The sequence below is a fragment of the Saimiri boliviensis genome, chromosome 3 (genome assembly GCF_048565385.1).
Source record: "Saimiri boliviensis isolate mSaiBol1 chromosome 3, mSaiBol1.pri, whole genome shotgun sequence".
Lineage (NCBI taxonomy): Eukaryota > Metazoa > Chordata > Mammalia > Primates > Cebidae > Saimiri > Saimiri boliviensis.
This window is the reverse complement of record NC_133451.1, coordinates 82,039,028-82,061,523: the sequence shown is the minus strand read 5'-3', so window position 1 is coordinate 82,061,523 and position 22,496 is coordinate 82,039,028. Positions and strand designations below refer to the sequence as shown.

General features: G+C 36.6%; 1 protein-coding gene across 12 annotated transcripts in view; it reads left to right on the top strand.

Annotated features, from left to right (window-relative positions):
• The window catches only part of FAM13A (family with sequence similarity 13 member A), a 367,080-nt gene that overhangs the window by 103,264 nt on the left and 241,320 nt on the right, over window positions 1-22,496 (top strand). For 8 of the 12 annotated variants that reach the window (XM_010334789.3, XM_010334792.3, XM_074396438.1 and 5 more), the window contains one exon: window positions 15,530-15,707. The exons of 2 other annotated variants lie outside the window; for them this stretch is intronic. In XM_010334789.3, coding sequence (XP_010333091.2) covers window positions 15,530-15,707 — 178 coding nt within the window. Of the gene's footprint in view, window positions 1-12,890; window positions 13,038-15,529; window positions 15,708-22,496 lie in introns of all 12 variants that reach the window. 2 more of the 12 variants (XM_074396433.1, XM_074396434.1) reach the window with 1 other exon arrangement.

Here is a 22,496-nt window from a genome sequence, read left to right as displayed (position 1 = left end):
TTGAGGATCACTTCCATTGATTAATAAAAAGTCCATACTCACTATTCTTCAAATCCATGTGACCCAACTATTCCTGGATGTCAGATAAGGACCCGGGTACCAAGAGGGCAGGCTATAAAAGGCTGTCACCCTGACTCTCCACTGAGCTGGTTAATACTTAGCCATCAATGGACAACTGCTGCTAAAAGAGCATTAATTATAACATACTCATAGATACTACAGAGGCCAAAAATGCTTGCCCTGGCCCTAGTACCTGCTTGCCTGCATGTTCCTCCTCCCACAAGGGATTTGAGTAAGCGAGCCACACTCCTGTTGCAAGTCCCACAAAGGGGTCCAGGGAAGTCTCCCCTCTCAATAGCAGTAGTGTCTACTTCCTGAGGTTATTGTGGATGTTGAAAGAGTTTATCCATCTAAAGAACTTGGAATACTGCCAGTTACATACTAAATATTTAATAAGTACTAAGCCAGTGCTTCTCAACTGTGACAACCTATAAGAATTGCCTTGCAAGGCACATAGACCAGTGGAACAGAGTAGAGAGCCCAAAAATAAGCTCACAAACCTACAACTGTAAGATCTTCGACGAAGCCGACAAAAACAAGCAATGGGGAAAAGACTCCCTATTCAATAAACGGTTCTGGGATAACTGGCTAGCCATATGCAGAAGACTGAAGCTGGACCTCTTCCTTACACTGTATACAAAATTCAACTTAAGGTGGATTACAGACTTAAATGTAAAACCCAAAACTGTAAAAACCCTGGAAGACAACTTAGGCAATACCATCTGGATATAAGAAAGGGCAAAGTTTTCATGACGAAGACACCAAAATCAATCACAACAAAAGTAAAAATGGACAAGTGGAGTCTAATTAAACTTGAGAGCTTCTGTGCAGCAAAAGAAACTATCCACAGAGTAAACAGCCTACAAAAGAGAAAATATTTGCAAATTATGCATCTGACAAAGGTTTAATATTCAGCATCTATAAGGAACCTAAACGAATTTACAAGAGAAAAACAACAAAAGGACATGAACAGACACTTCTCAAAAGAAGGCATACAAGCATGTGAAAGAAGCTCAACATCATTATTATTAGAGAAATACAAATCAGAATTGCAATGAGATATCATCTCGCACAAGTCAGAATGGCTATTTCTAAGAAGTCAAAAATTAACATGCTGGTGAGGTTGTGGAAAAAATGGAATCCTTATACACTGTGGTTGGGAGTGTAAATTTGTTCAACCATTGTGGAAAGCAGGATGGCAATTCCTCAAAGACCTAAAGACAGAACTACCATTCAACCCAGCAAATTCCATTACTGGGTATGTACTCAGAGGAATAGAAATCATTTTACCATAAAGAAACATGCATGTGAATTTTCACTGTAGCACTATTCATAACAACAAAGACATGGAATCAACCTAAATGCCATCAGTGACAGATTGGATAAAGAAAATATGATAGAAAATATGATACATACACACCATGGAATATTATACAGCCATAAAAATGAGATTATGTCTTTCATGGGAACATGAATGGGGCTAGAAGCTATTAACGCTTAGCAAACTAACACAGAAACAGAAAACGAAATACTGCATGTTCTCACTTAGAAGTGGAAGCTAAGTGATGAAAACTTATGAACACAAGTAAACAACAGACACTGGGTCTACTTGAGGATGGAGAGAGAGAGGAGGGAGAGGAACAGAAAAGAGAACTGTTGGGTACTGGGCTTAATATCTGTGTGATTAAATAATCTGTACAAAAAAAAAATGACATGAGTTTACCTGTGTAACAAACCTTCACATGCACCTCCAAACCTAAAATAAAAGTTTAGAATTTTCTAGAAAGCTTAGAAAACTTCCAGAGATCAAGTCACATTGAAGGCCAGTCAAGTCATTATTTTTAGAGATGGAACTTGGGCATCCATATTTTTAATGTAATCTCCCTCCCCAATGCTTCTGTCCCAACTCATCTCCAAATTTCACTCCTGCCCCTTGCTTTCTTGGTCATAAAAAGACAAGTCATTTTAGTGTGATTCTCTTCATTTTTTTCTGTTTTTAAGCTTAAAATTGGTCACTTTACCCTTTCTCTATTCTAACTTTCCTTTCTCTTTGAATATTACAAAAGAGTTACAGAAGAGTAAGTATACTTACCTGCCTAATGATTAGAAAGAAGGAAAAGGGAAAAAAGAAATGAATTCAACTTGGAGTGAAGAGGAAGATTTCAAAATCCTTGCCCAAATTAATGGAAACTGTGCTTGAACTTTCTGATTGTTGGCTAAGTTGATAAATAATACAACATGGGCTGGATGCAGTGGCTCACGCCTGTAATCCCAGCACTCTGGAAGGCCGAGGTGGGTGGATCACTTGATGCCAGGAGTTTGAGACCAGCCTGGCCAACATGCCAAAACTTCATCTCTATGAAAAATACAAAAATTAACAGGTCTGCTGGTGCATGCCTGTAATCCAGCTACTCGGAAGGCTGAGGCACTAGAGTTGTTTGAATCCAGGAGGTGGAGATTGCAGTGAGCTGAGATCATGCCACTGCACTCCAGCCTGGGCAACAAAGTGAGACTCCATTTCACAAAACAGAAAGGAAACAAGCAGACCCTGGCCAGGTGTGGTAGTTTATGTCTGTAATTCCAGCACTTTGCGAAGTCAAGGTAGGAGGATTACTTGAGGCCAGTAGTTTGAGACCAGCCTGTCTCTACAAAAACAAAACAAAACAAAACAGGAAATCCCTACCATGCCCTTTGGCAGCCTCAGTTCCTTCTCGGAAGTAATAAGTTTTAATTGGTTTAGCTGTGGCTTTGGTATTTGCTTCTATTTAATAACATAGTGTTAAATCTTGACTGCTCACTTTCAGATATTATCTCATCACTTCTGCTTATAAAACAGATGGAATTCACTCTGTTGCCTTGCCACTTACTCCAAACAATTTCTTCAGACATTCATATATGACAAATTTAGTTGCATTCATAATTAATATGTGACTTACTAATAATTATGTAAGAGGATATATGTGTGTGGATATTTTCTGATGTTAGTATTTGTCTATTTTTTCATTTACATGATTTTTTTTTCTTTCTTTTTTCTTTTTTCTTCACTCTGTCACCCAGGCTGGAGTGCAGGGGTGTGGGATCTCAGCTCACTACAACCTCCACCTCCTGTGTTCAAGTGACTCTGCTGCCTTGGCTTCCCAAGTAGCTGGGATTATAGGCATACGCCAATGTGCCCAGCTAAATTTTGTATTTTTAGTAGAGACAGGGTTTCACCATGTTGGCCAAGCTGGTCTTGAACTCCTGACCTCAAATGATCTGCCCACCTCGGCCTCTGGAAGTGCTGGGATTACAGGCATGAGCTACCATGCCCAGCTCACTTAACATAATTTTCTGTAAACTTGACGTAGTTTTTTTGTTTTGTTTTGTTTTTCCAAACTGCTCCAATAGCTCCACCGTTAACTTAAAAAAATTAAATAATTTATCCATTTTTTATTTCTGTGGAGGTTCCTCTTTGGGACCCTTTTTATTTTCTGTTCCCTCCTGGATTGGTTGTAGATGTCATCTTGAGTTTTCCTTCACCAGTGTTTTTTCCTGGACCTACTATTTTCTGGAGGCTTGTGTTAAACAATCCATGAGTTCCTTCAAATTGGAAAGTATTTTCTTTCGGTCTTATTTTTTTTCTTGTATTAGCTTTCCTGTATTAGTTTCTTTAAATGTCTTATCACTGTCCTTTCATTCTGTTTTCTGTGAAATTTCCTTGTTTATCTTCCAGCCAAACCTATTTTGTTTAAATTTTAGCTTTTCTATTTTTAATATCCAAAATCTTCTTGCTTTTGATTCCTTTTGCGAAACACTGTACTCTTGCTTTACTGCATTCTTGTCTTATTTTTCTGAGGATACTAACAATGATTTGTTGTTACTGTTGTACTTGTTTAAATTTTCTTCTTTTCTATTATCTGTTTGTGGGTTTTCTTTTTGTCTTTACTCAAACATAAAGTGATTCCTAGCTGTTTGATTTGAGGATAACATTTCATGAAGGGGATCAGGAGCTTGTCTCTTAGCATACTTCACTTTGGAGGGATTAGATAGAAAAACGAAAAATGTAGCTGTATCATTTGGGGAGGCCCAGATGTCAGTATGTAAACATCTTTTTCCTTGTCAGCAACTGAGTTCTTCAAGAGCAGGACTTGTTGTGGGAGGTGGGAAGGAGTTAGCTTGCTTCCCATCAGTAAGGAAATAATGGCCCCTTATTTCTTAGCAGACTTTTCACTAATCTCACATTTTTAAATGTGTTTCTCATGCTAGTCCTTAACTATCTTAGGTATCCAAGAATCCTCTGATATAACCCGGAGACTAAGCCTCAGCACTCCTGCCTCAGCGCCTGTCTGCCTGGACCCAGGCAGTGTTGGAGGACTCCCTGAGCCTGGCAGGCTTGTAAACAGTCTGTTTCCATTCACTTGCATCCACTTCCAAATGTCTTTAAAATTTCATACTCTTCTGTCTTCTCTGCTGTTCTTTTTTTGCCATTGGGTGCTTACATTATTTTAAGCATTATTTTACTGTCATTTAATTGGAGTCTTGGGAAGAAGACTAGATAAACACATATAATCAGTCTGTCTCTTTAAATGGAAATTCTCTCTTTTTTTTAACCCCCCCAGCTCATACTTGATTTTAAATGAGACAGAATTTTACAATAGCAGCTGTGCAAACATGCGAGAGTTAAGTGCCTGTGAATTTTATCAAATGCTTATGAGCATTTGTTAATTTAGACAGTAACTGTTTTTCTTTCTCTAATAATAGGGCCGTTTTAATCAGTACACTGGCTAATTGTAAATAAAGCTAATTTAATAAACTAATTTGTACCTAAGCCTTAAGGGCTTTCTCCTTCTTCATTGTATGAGAAACTCAGTAGGTATCTTGGAATCAAGCCTGTCTTTTATGTACACTATCATGCCATCTGTATTGTTTTGAGATTAGCTGAGTGGTTTTGACTTGCAAATTTTAAAGTAGCATGTGAATAAATGTTGGCCAAATACCAGTTATGAAGTGTCATTTCTTTGATAGTATGCGCTCCATAACAAGCATATGACATATTTCCTTCCCTAGGTTAATTTCTTCTGACTGAGAAGCAGCTTTTCTTTTGAAATTACACAAATACCTGTTTCTGTGAGAAAAAAATCATTATATTAAACTACAAAATTTAACCCTTTCCATTTTCAGTGTGTATCTTTTAAGTTTTCTATAAGCAATGCCACACATATAAACTATTCTTTTTTTCTAGATAAAGACTTAAACCCAGAGGAAAATTAAAGGGTTGACATCTACATATTTGCCCAAGGTATCACTCAATCAGCAGCACAGTCTCCACTGTAACAAATTGGAAATGTTGTGGCAGGAAACCCAGGTTTCCACATATGACTTCATACATTTTGGCAATATTTCAATTGAACTGCTCTCATCCGGATCCATGTGACAGGAAAAACCTTATTTGTGTCTATAACCACCCATGACCTCCAAGGTTGTAGGTCCTGATAACCAGATGATCTTTTCTTTGCTGGGTACACGTATGCATCTTTATTTTCCTTATATGGCCTTTAACTCTGTGAGATAGTATTAACTGGTGGGTGAGGTTATGCAAGCTTGGAAAGAGAAGCCATGACTGAGCAAATTATTCCGTGTAAGAACAACTCATCTTGAAACATGAGTGTGTGCATGCACATGTAAATTTGTTAAACTCTTTCATCTACTGTCATGTTTTAGGCTAGTCTCTTTATCCCTGAGGGCTTATTCTTTTTTTTAAAAAAATGTCATTTTAGGCTGGGCACAATGGCTTATGTCTAATCCCAGCACTTTGGGAGGCCGAGGCAGGCGGATCATGAGGTCAGAAGATGGAGACCATCCTGGCCATGGTGAAACCCAGTCTCTACTAGAATACAAAAAACTAGCCGAGTGTGTTGGTATGCACCTGAAGTCCCAGATACTCAGGAAGCTGAGGCAGGGGAATCGTTTGAATCTGGGAAACAGAGGTTGCAGTGAGCCTAGATTGTGCCACTGCACTCCAACCCGGCAGAAGTGCAAAACCCCTCGTCTAAAAAAAAAAAAAAAATTGTTATTTTAGTGGGATATTAGGAGGAAAAGTAGGTATACTCATCTTTAACTGAAATGATATGTCATCTTTATCTGAAAGGTCTCCTCTGACTTTATTTTCTCATGCTTGATTTTTTTCCCCATGCTTGATTTTGAAGTCAACAGAATTTCTTTGTAACAGTTTTACTGGTCTATAAATTAAGCACCATGAATAGACCTTCTTCAAGTGTACAATTCAGTGGTTTCTAATATATTCACAAAGTGCAACCAATACCATTATCTAACTTTCCAACATTTTTATGACCCCGGAAAGAAACTCATGCCCATTAGCAGTCACTCTCCATTCCTCCCTCCTGCAGCCACCCACAAAGGCCAGTCTACTGTCTCTCTGTAAACATTTGCTTCTCATGGACATTTCATAAATGGAATCACACAATATGTGGTCCTTTGTGACTGGCTTCAGTGATCTAGCATAACGTTTTAAGCTTCATCTGTGGTGTCACATATGTCAGTACTTTATTCCTATGGCTGGTTAATATGCTGCTGTATGAAAATACCACATTTATTTATCCATTCCTATGTTGATGGAAATTTGGCTATTTCAATTTTTTTTGCTGTTATGAACATCTATGTACAAGTTTTTATGTGGATATATGCTTTCTATTTCTCTCGAATATCTACCTATAATTGCTATGTTATATTGTAACTTTATTTTGAGTAATTATTTTCTAACTAACATAGTTTTTCGATTATGGGCTTGAAGAGGAAAAATGGGAGACCTAGCACCTCCAAGGCCAAGAAGAGGCCTATTGAGGATATTACGGAATTCATTGTAAACTGGGTGAAATCCTCCGTAAATTTTTTGGCTTTTTAGTGAGTCTTTTATGTTGGAAGAAGAGAAGACATAGTCAACAAGTGAGTTATTTAAAAAGTATACCACTCGTATTAATAGAAAATCTACATAAAAATATTAAAAATTTGGTTAAAGAATATCAATGGAAGGGATGCCAAATGATTAGCTTACTAGCCACCTATGCTCTGCCCTAATGCTGTCGAGCTGTTTCGAGCACCTGCTTTACTGAACCCATGGAAATAATCAACCTTTTACAATGAGTCCATAAACAATTTGAGGCCCTTAAGGGAGAAAGGAAGGGTAAGAGGGCATACAAATAGGCTTGAGTAACTCTGGGCTTGGTTTAACTCATATGACACCAAATCCACTTAAAGGCCACTTATAACTGAGCATTTAACAAGGAGTGCCTAGAAAAAAAAACAGCTGGCAGTAATATGATTTCAACTGAAACTATATAGTTCCTGTGCTTGGCCCATTTAATGTAGTGCTAGATTTATGGAGAAAGCCAAGTTTTATTAGCTGAGATGCTGCCAATACTGTTTCACATTAGCATTTTACATTGTTGGAGGCTCTCTGTCCTATGTGCTATGTTTCTGATAAAATAAGTTCTTCAGCTGCTAAATGCTTGTGTCTAACATTTAGTGTAGATATGAGGTTCCAGCTTTATACTGTAGTTAGACTGTTTTACATTTTTATGTATACCACCTGTCCCCACTGACAAGCATTCAGCACCCAGTAAATACTCCACAAAATGAATATGCTGAGATACTATTTAGGCATTATCAGGAGTTTGTTTGGTTATATGACTAAAGTCTAAAATATCACCTAATTCTTTGTTCTTCCTGCAGGCCTTTTCTCTTACTTGAACATTCATGTTCTTTCTGGGAACAGGAGGATCAGTATACATATTGACTAATTTGATAATAAATATACCTCTGCATTTTGCAGAATCTAATCAGAGTGATAAGATTTGTAGATTCATTAATAACCTCCAAGAATAGATGGTAATTTATTAATTTTTATTAGTCACTTTATTTTTTATTAGTCACTTTATCAGCTTGCCCTTTGAGAAATTTGTGTGAGGCCTTTGAGAGCCATATCATGGTCACGAGGTTGTGAGATATTTGTAAGAAACAACCCCTCCTTTTGCATAGGAAAATGAAATTATGTTGCTTACATAAGCTTCTCTTCACTCTAAAGAAGTGATTTCAGTCTTGGGGAATGAAATGCAGAGGTAAAACCCAGTCTGATTCTGTACAGCTGGCATTTCATGATTACTTTTCTCATTCTTCTGTAAATACATATTTGGAAAGAAATATAATTCCTGTTTCGTTTATTTTTATGTAGTTTATATTTTATGTCCATACAGCCTTCTATTAAAATTTTGTTTCACCACAAGCCCCAAGAACCTACAAAGCTATAGTTTATCACAAATTAATTAAGATTCCCACCTCTCCACTGCACAACAGATTTGCTTATTGATTGGTTGATTCAGGAAACGTTTCTTAAATATTTACATACATGAGACACAGTGTTACCTACTCTGTAATAATGATAACACTCATAGCTAACTTCGTAAAAGTAGGCTGATCAAACTGTTTGTTATGAGGTCCCGACTGCTTGGATTTAATTTGTAGCTCAGCTATTTGTTACCTGGGTGAATGTGGACAGATGAATCAATCTACTTCAGTCTTGTCATCTCCAAATGAGGAACTACTAGATTCATATTGCTACCATAACACATTACCACAAACTTAGTGGCTTAATGCTGTGCAAATTTATTATCTCACTGTACTGTGGATGAGAAGCATGTGGGCTCCACTGTTTCCTCTACTCCAAGTCTCACAAGGCCAAATTCAAGGTGACAGTCTAGGCTCCTGTATGATTGTTCTGGGGGACAATCTACTGTTAGACTCATTGAGATTGTTGGCAGAATTCAATTCCATGCAGTTGTAAGGCTGAAGTCTGTGTTTCTTTGCCGGTTTCTCAGTTTCTAGAGGCTACCCACGTTCTCAACTTTATGACCTCTGTTAATCTGCAAAGTCAGCAACAGCTCATTATACTATTAATATCTAATAGATTAGCAAGTTTTCATAAAACCCTTTATGAGGTTTAATGAGGCGGGAAGGGGGAACTACTTTGATAAATCTGGCACCATGAGACTAAATATTTTGGTTGTTTTAATAGTTGATCTTCTCATGGCTCTGAGATATATCATGATAGAAATTAGCCTTTTGCCAGTTATTTTATTTTCTTCTTTCCTTGAGGCTAAGATTATGAGTACAGTATAACTTCATGGTCATTGAAAAGTCTAGACATGTGAAAAACACTAGGATACATGTCAAGATTAGAGGTGGGTGTCATCCTGTGACATAACCTGTGATATAGCTATAGTGTTGCTGATTATAATTGTGATCTTTTTTTTTGTGGGAGCAAATTTTTGTCACATGGTTTGATTTTTGCTGCTTGAACTGGAACAAAAGTATTTATGGTGCAGTTTTCAAGTGCTGAGTAGATTTCTCTGTATGCTATGTATACTGTGCTAGTTGAATGTTTGCGTTTTAGCTTGAGCAATGGGTCAAATGTAGCCAACAGCAAATGAAAGCTTTCAAGAAAACTTGAATAACTTGACGTGGCACTTTTCACTAATGGAGAGAGAGAGTTTTTGCCTAAGAAAAGATTGATGTCAAGGAAAATGATGACTATTTCAATTGTGAGCCATTATTTCCATCTGCAAAGTTTTCTTCTAATTTTTGAACTTGGCCGGGCATGGTGGCTTACACCTGTAATCTCAGCACTTTGGGAGGCAGAGGCAGGTGGATCACAGTGTCAAGAGATCAAGACTATCCTGGCCAACATGGTGAAACCCCTTCTCTACTAAAAATATAAAAATTAGCTGGATGTGGTGGCACATGCCTGTAGTGCTAGCTACTCAGGAGGCTGAGGCAGGAGAATTACTTGAATGCAGGAGGTGGAGTTTGCAGTGAGCTGAGATTGCACCACTGCACTCCAGCCTGGTGACAGAGTGAGACTCTATCTCAAAAAAAAAATTTTTTTTGGACTTATGAATTATAACATATCCTAGTTTTTATTCCAATTTAATTCTAAAAATAACTACAAGTTTAAAGCTGTTAACATATGTTAATATGTCTGCGGAGATGCATTTCACTTCTGTTTCTGAGGCCCTTCTATGGAATTTTATTGCTGAGTGTACTTTCCCTGTGACCACCAAATGAGCTTTTTCTTATATTTAGCTATTATCTGTAATCTGATTCCTACCTAACAGTAATATTCCATCCAACTCAGCAAATTCTGTAAATGGACTAAATATTTCACATTTCTTTAAAATATATTTGAAGTATAGATGTACTATATTCCTATGCTGGTTTGTCTTACTGTGTGTCTTAAAAATGTATATCATTATTTAAAACAGTGTCTTGAGCTCTTTTAATATGCAAGATGTGGAGGGTATTTAAAATTTGGTTGAAACTCAACCACCATCTCTAAAAGAGCTTATGCTTGCCAGTTTATAGATTTTTTACTTTAGCTGCAGACATCAAGTACATTTCAAGGAGACCTTCCTGACAGTCTTATTTATAATCTCAATCACCAGCCTTCACCTTGGTTCAAGTACTCCCAATTCCCTTAGCCTTGTTACTATATTTATTGCCTAATGTGTCATCTGCTGGAATGTAAGCTCCATGAGGGTAGGGATTTTTTTGTTTCTTTTGTTTATGGATTTATCCCAAACACTTAGAATGGTGCCTGGCATAGAGTAGTCACTCAAGAAATGTTTTTGGAATGATCGAACTTATAACAACTTCCAACACAAGGCAAATTAAAGGTGCACTTAGAATCCACCCCTGTGTCTGACCATCCTACCAGCATCTGCCTGATCCAGGCCACAAGGCCCTTTCCTTCTGGATGATTACAGTAGTCTCTTAAGTAATCTTAATGCTTTCAACTGTGCCCCTGCAGTCTAGACTCAGCATAGCAGCCAGAGTGGTCCTTAAGCAGATTATGTCTCTCCACAGCTCAAAACCCTCACACAGAAAACAAAGGAAAACTAAAAGACCATGGCTTTTAATCAGATTTAATCAGACAGCAATGATCTGTCCTTTCCCTCTCTGCATTGTCTCCTGATTTCATCTCCTGCTACTCTCCCCACCCACCCTTAGCCCCATCCCCAGGAACTCCACCTCAGGAGGCCTTTGCATATGCTGTTTCCTTGCCTACTACACACTTTCTTATTTCTTTCAGCTTTGCTCAAATGTCACGTTATCAGAGGGGCCTCCCTGACCATGTTGAGTGAAATAACATCTACCCCAACATACTCTGCTTTCTTCCACTTTACCCTGCTTTCTATTATATGTGTAGATGGTAACATATGTGTTATTTCTAAGTCATAACATGTATGTTACCACTTCACATATATTTTAAACATTTATTTTTTAGTTGTCTGTCTACTCCTAGATTGGAATGTTTCATAAGGGCATGGAGTTTGCTTTTGTATTAGTCAGGGTTCTCTAAAGGTATAGAACTAATAGGATAGATGAATATATGAAGGAAGCTTATTAAGGAGTATTGGCTCACACGATCACAAGGTAAAGTCCCACGATAGGCCGTCTGCAAACTGAGGAGCCAGGAAGCCATTCTGAGTCCCAAAACCTCAAAAGTAGGGAAGCCGACAGTGCAGTCCTCAGTCTGTGGTTGAAGGTCCAAGAGCCCCTGGAAAATCCCAAGGGTCCAAGAGTGGTTCTGGTGTAAGTTCAAGAGTCCAAAAGCTGAAGAGTTAGATGTTCAGGGGCAGGAAGCATCCAGAACGGGAGAGAGATGGAGGCCAGAAGATTCAGCCAGTCTGGTCCTCCCGTGTGTTTTTCTGCCTGCTTTTATTCTAGCTGTGCTGGCAGCTGATTGGATGGTGCCCACCCAGATTGAGGGTGGGTCTGCCTCTCCCAGTCCACTGACTCAAATGTTAATCTCCTTTGGCAACACCCTCACAGACACACCCAGGAACAATACTTTGTGTCCTTCAGTCAAGTTGACACTCAATATTAACCGTCACAGCTTTGTTTAATGCTGTCTCCCTGGTGTTAGAGAATGTTAGACAGATGGAAAGTGTGTGATAAACATCATACATAGTGTGCAATAAATGTACATTTTGGATGCATGTAAATAAAAGTAGAAGCATTGTGAACTCTTTTATAATGTGAGACCTTAAAGGAATTATCATAATTAACAATATAAATACACGAACATGAATGGATAAGGCAGTGTTTATTGTATTTAGGTGTCCATAAATCAAAAAATTAAGCCATACCAAAGTAATAGGAACTTTTATTTTTTTTGTAGGCAGGGTCTCGTTCTGTCACCCAACCTGGAGTGCAGTGGCATGATTGTAGCTCACTGCAGCTTTGACCTCCCCAAGCTCAAGAGATCCTCCCATTTTAGCCTCCCGAATAGCTAGGACTACAAGCATGTGCCGACGTGCCCAGCTAATTTTTGTACTTTTGGTAGAGATGGGTTTTCGCTGTGTTGCGCAGCCTGGTCTGGAACTCCTGGGCTGAAGTAATCCACCCTCCTTGGCCTCCCAAAGTTCTGGAATTACAGGCATGAGCCCCCCCCCCCCCCGCCCCCGTCAATTAGTATGAGCTTTCTTTCCTGCAAGCATCAGAAGGCATCTTCCTAATAGACACATTTGTACCACCACTGCCCCCATGCTGCTGTCATAGGCATTTTTCTACAAGCCTCCTCTGAAGGTGTTGAGCAGTTATTATTCTCATATGTAGGAAATCTTATTTGTAGGGTTGCAGCAGGCTGGGAGTAATGGTGATATTTACCAGTTATTTCTGGAAACACTTTACAAAATGCAGATACATAATTAACCAGTATGAAAAGAGATGAGGCAAAATATCATGCTAATAAATTAAGGTCTTTACTGTGTTGTCAGTGTATTTGAACAGGGATTCAAGAGGCAAATTATAAATGTAGGTGTGCTGCTGTCAAAGCCACTGATGGAGAGAACACTCAAAACCTTGCCCAGTTGGTGAATCCAGGAATCTATGAATCCGTCTTCCATCACAGGAAACGGAAGGAGGTAGATATGAGATATTTCTTTCTCAGTCACTTTTGACTTTTGAGAATATATTTTGTGATATCTTCTGTGAACATAAAAGGATTTTATGTTCTTTTGCTAAACGTGAAACTCTCTAAATACGTCTGTCTCTCTTCCCATTATTTGGCAATTTTATTTCCTGGAAAAATTGTTTATCATATTTCAAAAATCAGAAAATGATGAAAATGCTGCTGCTTTTTCCAAGATGTTATTGTCATAAATTCATAACTATTTTGAATCTTTATTTTATTTGACCTGGTGTCTTTACACATTGCCTGCCTTATGGTTTGAGGTTTCATTTCAGAGCCAGAGGCCAGAGTCTGATTATCAAGGCTGTTGTAATTCTGTTGCTTGTATCTTTAAATGCTGAGAATCAGACCACAATTTAAACAGAGAGCAGACACCAGTGAAAACATCCTATAGACTCACTTTGAATTAGTCACCACAAAAAAGGCAGAACATTTTCTCTTGGTTCATTGTTTGTTTACTTTTATAATATAAAGGCATGAGAAATGGATATCTCCAATTAGTTCTTAATCATGCCAACTTAATTATTTTTATCTCTTATATATCCTTGCTAGTTAAAGTCATAGTGCAGTGGAAAATAGTCATCATAAATAATGCAATGTAGGTCACATAGGTAGTAAGTAGCAGAACCAGATTCCTCACCTCAGAAATGACTTGAGGCTTCATTCTGATCCTGTACTCTGAAGCCTCTCAATGTTACTGTGTCTGATTTGCTGTATATTTTCACTTCCTGTCTGTAGCATTATGTTATCCAGGTGATTTGTAACACTGATTAGTCCTCTGATTTTGTATCTCATTTCCCTCATTTTTCTGTTTCTTCTTCACTTAGCTGGCTAAAGCTGACTTATGTAGGCAGGTACAACTGCCTATTAATTATAACTGAGTTACATTTTCATTCTTTTAGATGTCTGTTAAAGTAATGGACTGTAGTCATTCCTCTAAACTGCTGTATTTTTTTTTATAAAATACTTTTATTTTCTTCCAAGAGAAAGAATTATACAAAGTGACAAAAAATTAGCAATTTCACTGTATTTAATAATGACAAAACAAATCTTTGAGACTTGAGAGAAACTTTCATATGTATGCCTATGAATTTTGGTATATTGTTAGACATTTTGGGGTATTGCTGGGTTATTAGTTTTTTCTATGAGAAAGATTTATCAAATTCTGAACTATATGACATGTTAGATATTGTTAAAGAAAAAGTTATTCTGGCTGGGTGCGGTGCGTCATGCCTGTAATCCCAACACTTTGGGAGGCCGAGGCAGATGGATCACCTGAGGTCAGGAGTTCAAGACCAGCCTGGCCAACATGATGAAACCCCATCTCTACTAAAAATACAAAAATTAGCTGGGCGTGTTGGTAGGCACCTGTAGTCCCAGCACTTGGGTGGCTGAGGCAGCCAATATTGCACCACCACACTCCAGCCTGGGTGACAAGAGCGAAACTCCTTTTTTTTTTTTTTTTTTTTTTAAAAAAAAAGAAGAAGATAAAGTTAATCATTCTGACACTTGTTAAATAATGGTAAGGCAATCTTTATTCAGGACTATTATGATAGCTAGAGGGACTCCTGCGTTGGGGTTTTGCAGTTGGAGCAGAGAGATTGGGCTCAACTTGGAATACAAGGGAAAGTGGGAATTATATAGCCATGTTGCAGTGTTGGGATAAACGGCAGGCAGTGGGTGGAAAATTACTGAGAGGAAACCTCAAGGGTGAAGAGAGATTATGGCTAAACTGACCTAACAAGTTTCTTGCTGAAGGCAGGCCAAGGTGATCAGACATCATTTGGAGGATGGTGGGAAATGAGTAATTTGTTCAGATACGGAGGGTTATCAGATACGAATGGTGGGGAATTTTGACTGAACCGACTTAGCAGTATTGTTACTAGAAGTGGACTCTTGAGGACATGCTCAGAAGAGGGCTTAGTTGAAAAAAGCTCAGAGAAGTCTGACTAGAGATTGGTCAAGGAGATAATCTTTGTCAAGATTAAAAAGTTATTTGGGAATTAAAAGTTTCCTTCAGTTTTCTCTGTGTACAGTATCCTGATCACTAAGTTCAGCATCCCCCAGGTGTCCCTTGAAGGTCTCTCATATCAGATTTTACTCAAGAGAATCCTGGTTTTAACAAACTTGAAGACAAAAATCAAATGGAATATTCTGCTGTGGATCAAAAACCTAACCATTGTCTTAATTTTAAGGAAGAAAACATAAAATTGAAACACAAACTCATTTTGTGCATTGAATAGACCTTGTGGGTTTCTAAATTTTTTTTTTAGATTTCTTGCATAAGTTAGTAATTCTTTAACATAAAGTCAAATATGCAAGGCCTATCTCAGTCTCTCAAGAGTTTTTCTCTGAATAAAATGTTAGACTTTATTACACTTATGGCTTCTGTTGTTGTTACTGTGAAATATACCTGAGAACATTTTTATTCTTTTTTTTTTCCAGATGGCAGAAATGATGTTCAGGAGAGTAGCTTAAGAGACTTAATAAAAGAGCTGCCAGACACCCACTACTGCCTCCTCAAATACCTTTGCCAGTTCTTGACAAAAGTAGCCAAGCACCATATGCAGAATCGCATGAATGTTCGCAATCTCGCCACTGTATTTGGGCCAAATTGCTTTCAGTAAGTTAGTGGAGTTTTGCTGTTAATATCGTCATGCCCTGCTTTGTGTTTAACTGTCTGAAATTACTGGGATGTAGAAGCACATTGCAGTTGGAAAATTCAGCCAGCTTATGTTGGAGAACAGAAATGTTGATTAGCAGAAGGAGAGGTAGTATGACATGGTGAATAATTTTTTAAGTAGTAATTAAGTTCAAATTGTTGCCCATAGATGGAAAATTTTGAACAGACTATGTCAGTAACAGAAAAATATAACCTGAGCTTCATTTACTTATTTTCTAGAAATAAACTAGTCTGTTTTAGTAGATTCTTTGTTGCTAGCCACGGGAACTTTTGTAAATCTTCATATTTATTCTCCTTATTTTGTAAAGTTCTTTAATTTTAGATACATGAAACATGATCTTACAATCCAGGGACTTTGCTTTTAACTCTCCTATTAATCACCTCTGATATCAAATACATTCCTTCTGGTTATGAGAAGAGAGATAGAACATTCACACTCTAAAAGCTCTCAGAAACTCAGCAACTTTTTTAAAAATATATATATAGCATGTCTACTTCTTCAGTCCATTAATCTACCAGCTTATTCAGCTGCCCAGAACTAGTAATATTACAGTCCTCAGAATGACTGTCTAAATATAAATTCTGGCTTAGATCCTACTGACTACAGGGTTCCAGGTCATTCACAGCCTATCCTGATTATACCTCTAAAGGTCTTAACTTTTAAATAATGGCATTTCATAGGATATGTTAGGGTCTCATGAATAAATATCTCAAATGCAGGATCCACTAATTTTTTGTCTTATTCAGAAACTCTGTGATAGTAAAATGTCTGTATTTGTTCTTTTTACTCATATCTGCCCAGTAAATCTTTGCTGACTTAACATATGAGAAAGGTATAAGTAGAAAACTGTTGAATAATTCTGAAACATAAATTCTAAAAGAGATAAAAATGAATTTGTAAATAGAATGTTGGTTTAATAAGCATTAAATACAGATCCATGCCTCATTACTAACTTGGAAATTGAACTTGATCTGGAATTTCTGATAACGTGCTCCAGTTAGTCAAGCAGAATATCAATAAGCAAAGAGTGTTTATTATAGGTTCTAATTAGCATGGTTTTACAGTTTTTCTATTGCTATAAAATATATATAAAATAAAATATACCAATTTAACTTGCTTTTTCTTTTTGAGACAGAGACTCAGTGTGTTACCCAGGCAACAGTGCAGTGATGTGATCTGCGCTGACTACAATCTCCATTCTCTGTGCTCAAGCAGTCCTCCCCCTTCAGCCTCCCAAGTACCGGGGACTACAGGCGCATACCACCATGCCCTGTTAATTTTTGTATTTTTTGTAGAGATGGGGTTTCACCATGTTGGCCAGGCTGGTCTCAAACTCCTGACCTCAAATGATCCTCCTGCCTCCGCCTCCCTAAGTGCTGGGATTACAGGCATGAATCACCATGCCAAGCCTTCATGTAGCTTTTAAAATGTATGTGGTATAACATTATACTATAATTAGTTTAAATTTTTAAATTTTCATGTCTGTTGTTACATCTTCTTTCTCTTTTCTAATGTTAATTTTGCCTTCTCACTGTTTATCTTTGCCAGAGTAGCCAAGCTTTTTGTCTATCATTATTCTTCTGAAAGAATCCATTTTTAACTTTATTGAATAAATTTGCCTTAACATGTTTCTATTTCATTAACTTCTATTTTTATATTTATCAATTTACTAGAACTTAATTGGTTGTTTTTCAAGCTTTTCCGGTTTTTATAATATGAAAAATTTCATTCATACAATTCGAAGGAGTGTGATGATTATACATTTTCTCAATAACTAGATAAAACAAATGTACTTTATCTCTGCGTATATATATAAATATGTATTTTTTGTTGAACCATTTGAAATTAATTTGCAGATATCAGCTATTTCACTATTAAATACTTAATCATGCATCCTTAAAAATGAGGACTTTTTGCTATATAATTGTAATATACTTATTATGCCTAAGAAAATGGGCAGTTCCATCATATCGTTTGAAGTGTCCACTCAAGTATCCCAATTTGTCACAATTTACCTTTCTCTGAAGAGGATCCAGTGGTTCCTCCATTCTCTTTGGTTGTTAGGTCTCTTTAGTATGTTTTCATAAAGAACAGTCCTTCCATGTGTGCACATCCCTACGGATGGGTGTTGCCCACACTGTTGTTTTGTTTGTGTTTAACTACAACATTTTTTTTTCCAACCACATTGACTTTTTAAAAATGTTTAACTTAATTTAAGGTTAAATTACAGGATTCATGTGCAGGATGTGTAGGTTTCTTACATAGGCAGATATATGCCGTGGTAGTTTGCTGCTCCTATCAACCTGTCACCTAGGTATTAAGCGTAGCATGCATTAGCTGTTTTTCCCGATGCGACCACATTGAGTTTTTAAGACTTCATCCTGTGGAATATTGTACAGTGTGGATTTGTCTGATGATTTTCTTGTGGTGTAGTAAAGTCATTTTTCCATCCTCTGAATCTACTGTAATCTGCAAATCAGGTATAAAATCTTAGTTATATTCAGATTAAGTTTTTTGGCAAGAATACTTTATCAGTGATATTGTATACTTAATATTGCATCCCATTAGAAGCCATGTAATGTTAAATTGTCTCACATTTATTAATGCTTAGTTGGCTTTCTTAGTTAAGGTTACCACTTTTAAATCTCTGTCGTAAGGCTGCAGCATTCCCTTTCCATTTAGCAAGCAATCTGTTGAGTGACTACTTGTGCATCATGCAAATATATATTCCTCCCAATTCATTCTCAGTTTGATTGTCTGTTGATCATCCTAGCCTGATTCAGTTTTTCTTCTTTTTGGGTTGTAGAATGTTGATTTTTAAATTCTATTAGCATTTTTTATTTTTCTGTTAGTGATATTTTTCTATGAAGAAGAGCTTTCCCTTGTCAGTGTGGAGTGAACAACATTAAATTTTTCTGTGCTCAAATTATCCCACAGTTGGCAGTTGTGGGAGTCTCTTTAGGCTGGCAACTGTGTCCTTTTGACAAAACCCTATAATAGTATTTCCTACCTTTCTAGCTAAAAATGGTGTCTCAGGATGGGATTAACCATTTCTCCAAGGGGCTTTGATTACTTTTATAGAAGAATTATAATTAGAAGCCAAGCTCTGGGTGCTGAGATATTTGCATCTAGGGCTTAATGACTTATAGAGCAAGGAAATAAGAAAGAAATGAATATTTGAGTGATGGAATGACTGAATGGAAGAAATAATGGATTTGTATTGATATTTTTAGTTTAATTTTAACATTATAATATTCTTTCTTAACTACTTTAATTTCATATTTGCAACTCCATACTCTGGCAGTCAAAATCTTGCTTTCTAAAAAATAAGAATATTTATTTGCTTTTCTCCACAATATACATAAAATGTGTATTTTATGTATAGATGTAAGTAAAATGTCACAAAATCAGGGAAACCACTGAGTAATGTTTAAGACATCCTTGTAGTCCATATTGTCCCTATATCTGGCTAAGAGTATACATTCAAAGTAAAGGGTGGTTGTCTTCGCCGTTTGGCATATAGTTGAGTTCACTTCTTTCAGTCCATTTCCAATTTTAGAATGCAGAGCTTCTTTTTCTTTTCAATGTAATTTTGTTTAAATTTATAAAACATTTACATCGTTTAAATGTGAAAATTGGCTGGGTGCAGTGGTTCATGCCTGTAATCCCAGCACTTTGGGAGGCCGAGATGGGTGGATCACTTGAGATCAGGAGTTCAAGACCAGCCTGACCAACATGGTGAAACCCTGTCTCTACTAAAAATACAAAAATTAGCCAGGCGTGGTGGTGGGCAGCTGTAATCACAGCTACTTGGGAGACTGAGGCACGAGAATCACTTGAACCCGGAGCTGAGGTTGCAGTGAACTGATACCATGCCACTGCATTCCAGCCTGGGCAATAGAGTGAGACTGAGTCTAAAAAAAAAAAAAAAAAAAAAGAAAAGAAAAGGCAGAAAAAAATGTAAAGAGAGGTATACACAGAAGTTTCCCTTTTATCATTATTCTTTCTATACTGTTCAACCTCTTGCTGTCTTTGGAAAATGTTTTTATTAGTTTCTGGCTCATACTTCAATGTTTCTTTTGGTAAAAATAAGTGTGTATATATAGTTATGTGTATTATGTGATATGTATATGTTTGCATTCTTATTTCTGTGTCTTCCTTACACTGTTCTTCACTTTGCTTTTTATCTGCGAATCTTAGAGATCATTCCAACAGTTGATTTTTTAAAATTCTGTATTTTGCTTTTATATTACTTCATTGCTTAGATGAAGTAAGTTTTAGTCAACAGGTACTTTTCTGATGGTCATTTGTTTCCACGCTTTTACTGTTACATATGATCCCACATCAAATAAACTTGTACATAAGTATCACCAAGATTGATTCCCAGAGGTAAGATTTCTGGGTCAAAGAACAAATGGCTCTATTCATTAGATAGTCCCAATTCCTCTCCACAGTGGATGAGTTAGTGTTACATGTTTATTAGCAGCATGCAAGAGTGTCTGTTTTTCAGTCTTGCCAAGAGGATTTTGCCAAAATTTTGAAGTCTTGCCAGTTTGTGATAGGTCAGATGTGGTATCCCAGTGTGGATTTTTTAAGAGTGTTATTGAGATACAATTTACATACCGTACAGTTTATCATGTGAAGTATATAATTCGTTGGTTTTGAATATGTACACAATTGTGTAACCATAACCATAGTCACTTTTAGAATATTTTCATCACCCCAGAAAGAAATGCTGTACTGTTAGCAATCACTTCCCATTTCTTCTCAATCCCTCCCACAACATCCTGGCTCTAGGCAACCACTCATCTACTTTCTGTGTCTAGAGATTTGCCTATTCTTGACATTTCATGTAAGTGGAATCATACAATATGTGTTCTTTTCTGACTGGCCTCTTTCATTTAGCAAAATGTTTTCAAGGCTCATCCATGTTGTAGCATGTGTCAGCCTATCTTTCCTTTATGACAGAATATTTCAGTGTGGAGATATACCAGTTGATGTGTTTATCAACTCATTAGTTGATGGGTATTTGTGTTACTTCTAGTTTCTGGCTATTTCAAATGTTGCTGCTATGAACATTTGTGTACATGCCCATGTGTGGAATTATGTTTTCGTTTCTCTTGGGTATATAACTAGGAGCAGAATTATTGGATCTCATGGTAACTGTTTAAAATGTTGAGGAACTACCAAAATGTTTACTGAAGTAGCTGCACCATTTTACATTCCCTCATATGTTTTCTCCCTCATACATTCTCATCAGCAATGGATGTGCTTATGCAAAAAAAGACTAAAAATAAATAAAATAAATACTTAACAAGGAAAAACAAAATCTGAGGACCTAACAGGAAAATGGCAAAAGACAAAAATATATGAAGAGAAAGACACATGGCCCTGTACATTCCCATCAGCAATGTATGGGCAAACCAATTGCTGTACATCCTTGTCAACCTTTGTTAATATCTTTTTTATTCCATTCCAGTGGGTATGAAATGCTATTTCATTTTGGTTTTGATATGCATATTCCCTGATCGCTAGTGACATTGAATATTTTCATGTGCTTATTGGCCATTTGTATATTTTTAGAGAAATGTTTGTTCAGATCTTCTGCCTATTTTTAAGTTGGTTTATTTGTCTTTATTACTGAGTTATAAGAGTTGTTTATATACTTTGCATATCAATTCTTTATCAGGTACAGGATTTGTAAATATTTTCTTCTATTCCCTTTTCATTTTCTTTATCATATCCTTTCAAGCACAGAGGTTTTTATTTTTGATGGAGTTTAATGTATCTGTTTTTGCTTTTGTCACTTATCCTTTTTGTGTTGTACCTGAGAAAGTTTTGGCTAACCAAGATCATGAAGATTTATTCATCTTTTTTTCTAAGAGTTTTATAGTTCTGACTGTTATGTTTAGTTCTATGGGGCTAATTTGGAGTTAACTTTTGTGAATGGTATAAAGGAGTCCAACTTCATTCCTCTGCATGTGACTATCCAGTTGTCCCAGAATCATTTATTGAAGATTATTTTTCCTCATTGAATTATCTCAGTGCCCTTGTCAAAAATCAGTTGACCACAGTTATTGGGGCTTATTTCTGAACTCCCAGTTCTTTCTATTCCATTGATCTGTATATCTGTCCTTACGTCAGTACCATGGTATCTGGATAATACAATAGCTTTTTAATGAGTTTTGAAATCATGAAGTATCAATACACCAAGTTCGTTCTTTATTTCAGAATTGTTTTAGCTAGTCTGGGTTTGTTGTATTTCTATATGAATTTTAGAATTAGTTTGTAAATTTCTACAAAAAAAATTTGCTAGTATTTTGATAGGATATTCTGTTGAATCTGTAGACTAATTTAGAGAGTACTCTATTGCCATTTTAGCAAAATTAAATTTCCCAATATGTGACCATGAGATATTTTTCCATTTATTTAGGTCTTTAATTTCTTTCAATAATGTTTTATGGTGTTCAGGGTACAAGTTTTGCAATTATTTTGTTAAACCTATTCTTAACTATTATTTCCTTTAGATGCTATTATAGATGTAATTGTTTTCTCAATTTTATTTTCAGATTGCTCATTACTGATACCAATATAGTTTTAATTAGCATGTATATTCTTATAAATAAGGCTAAACATTTTTACTTGTATTTAAGGGTCATGTGTCTTTCTCTTCATATACTTACTTGTGTCTTTTGCCATTTTCCTATTAAGTCTTCAGATTTTATTTT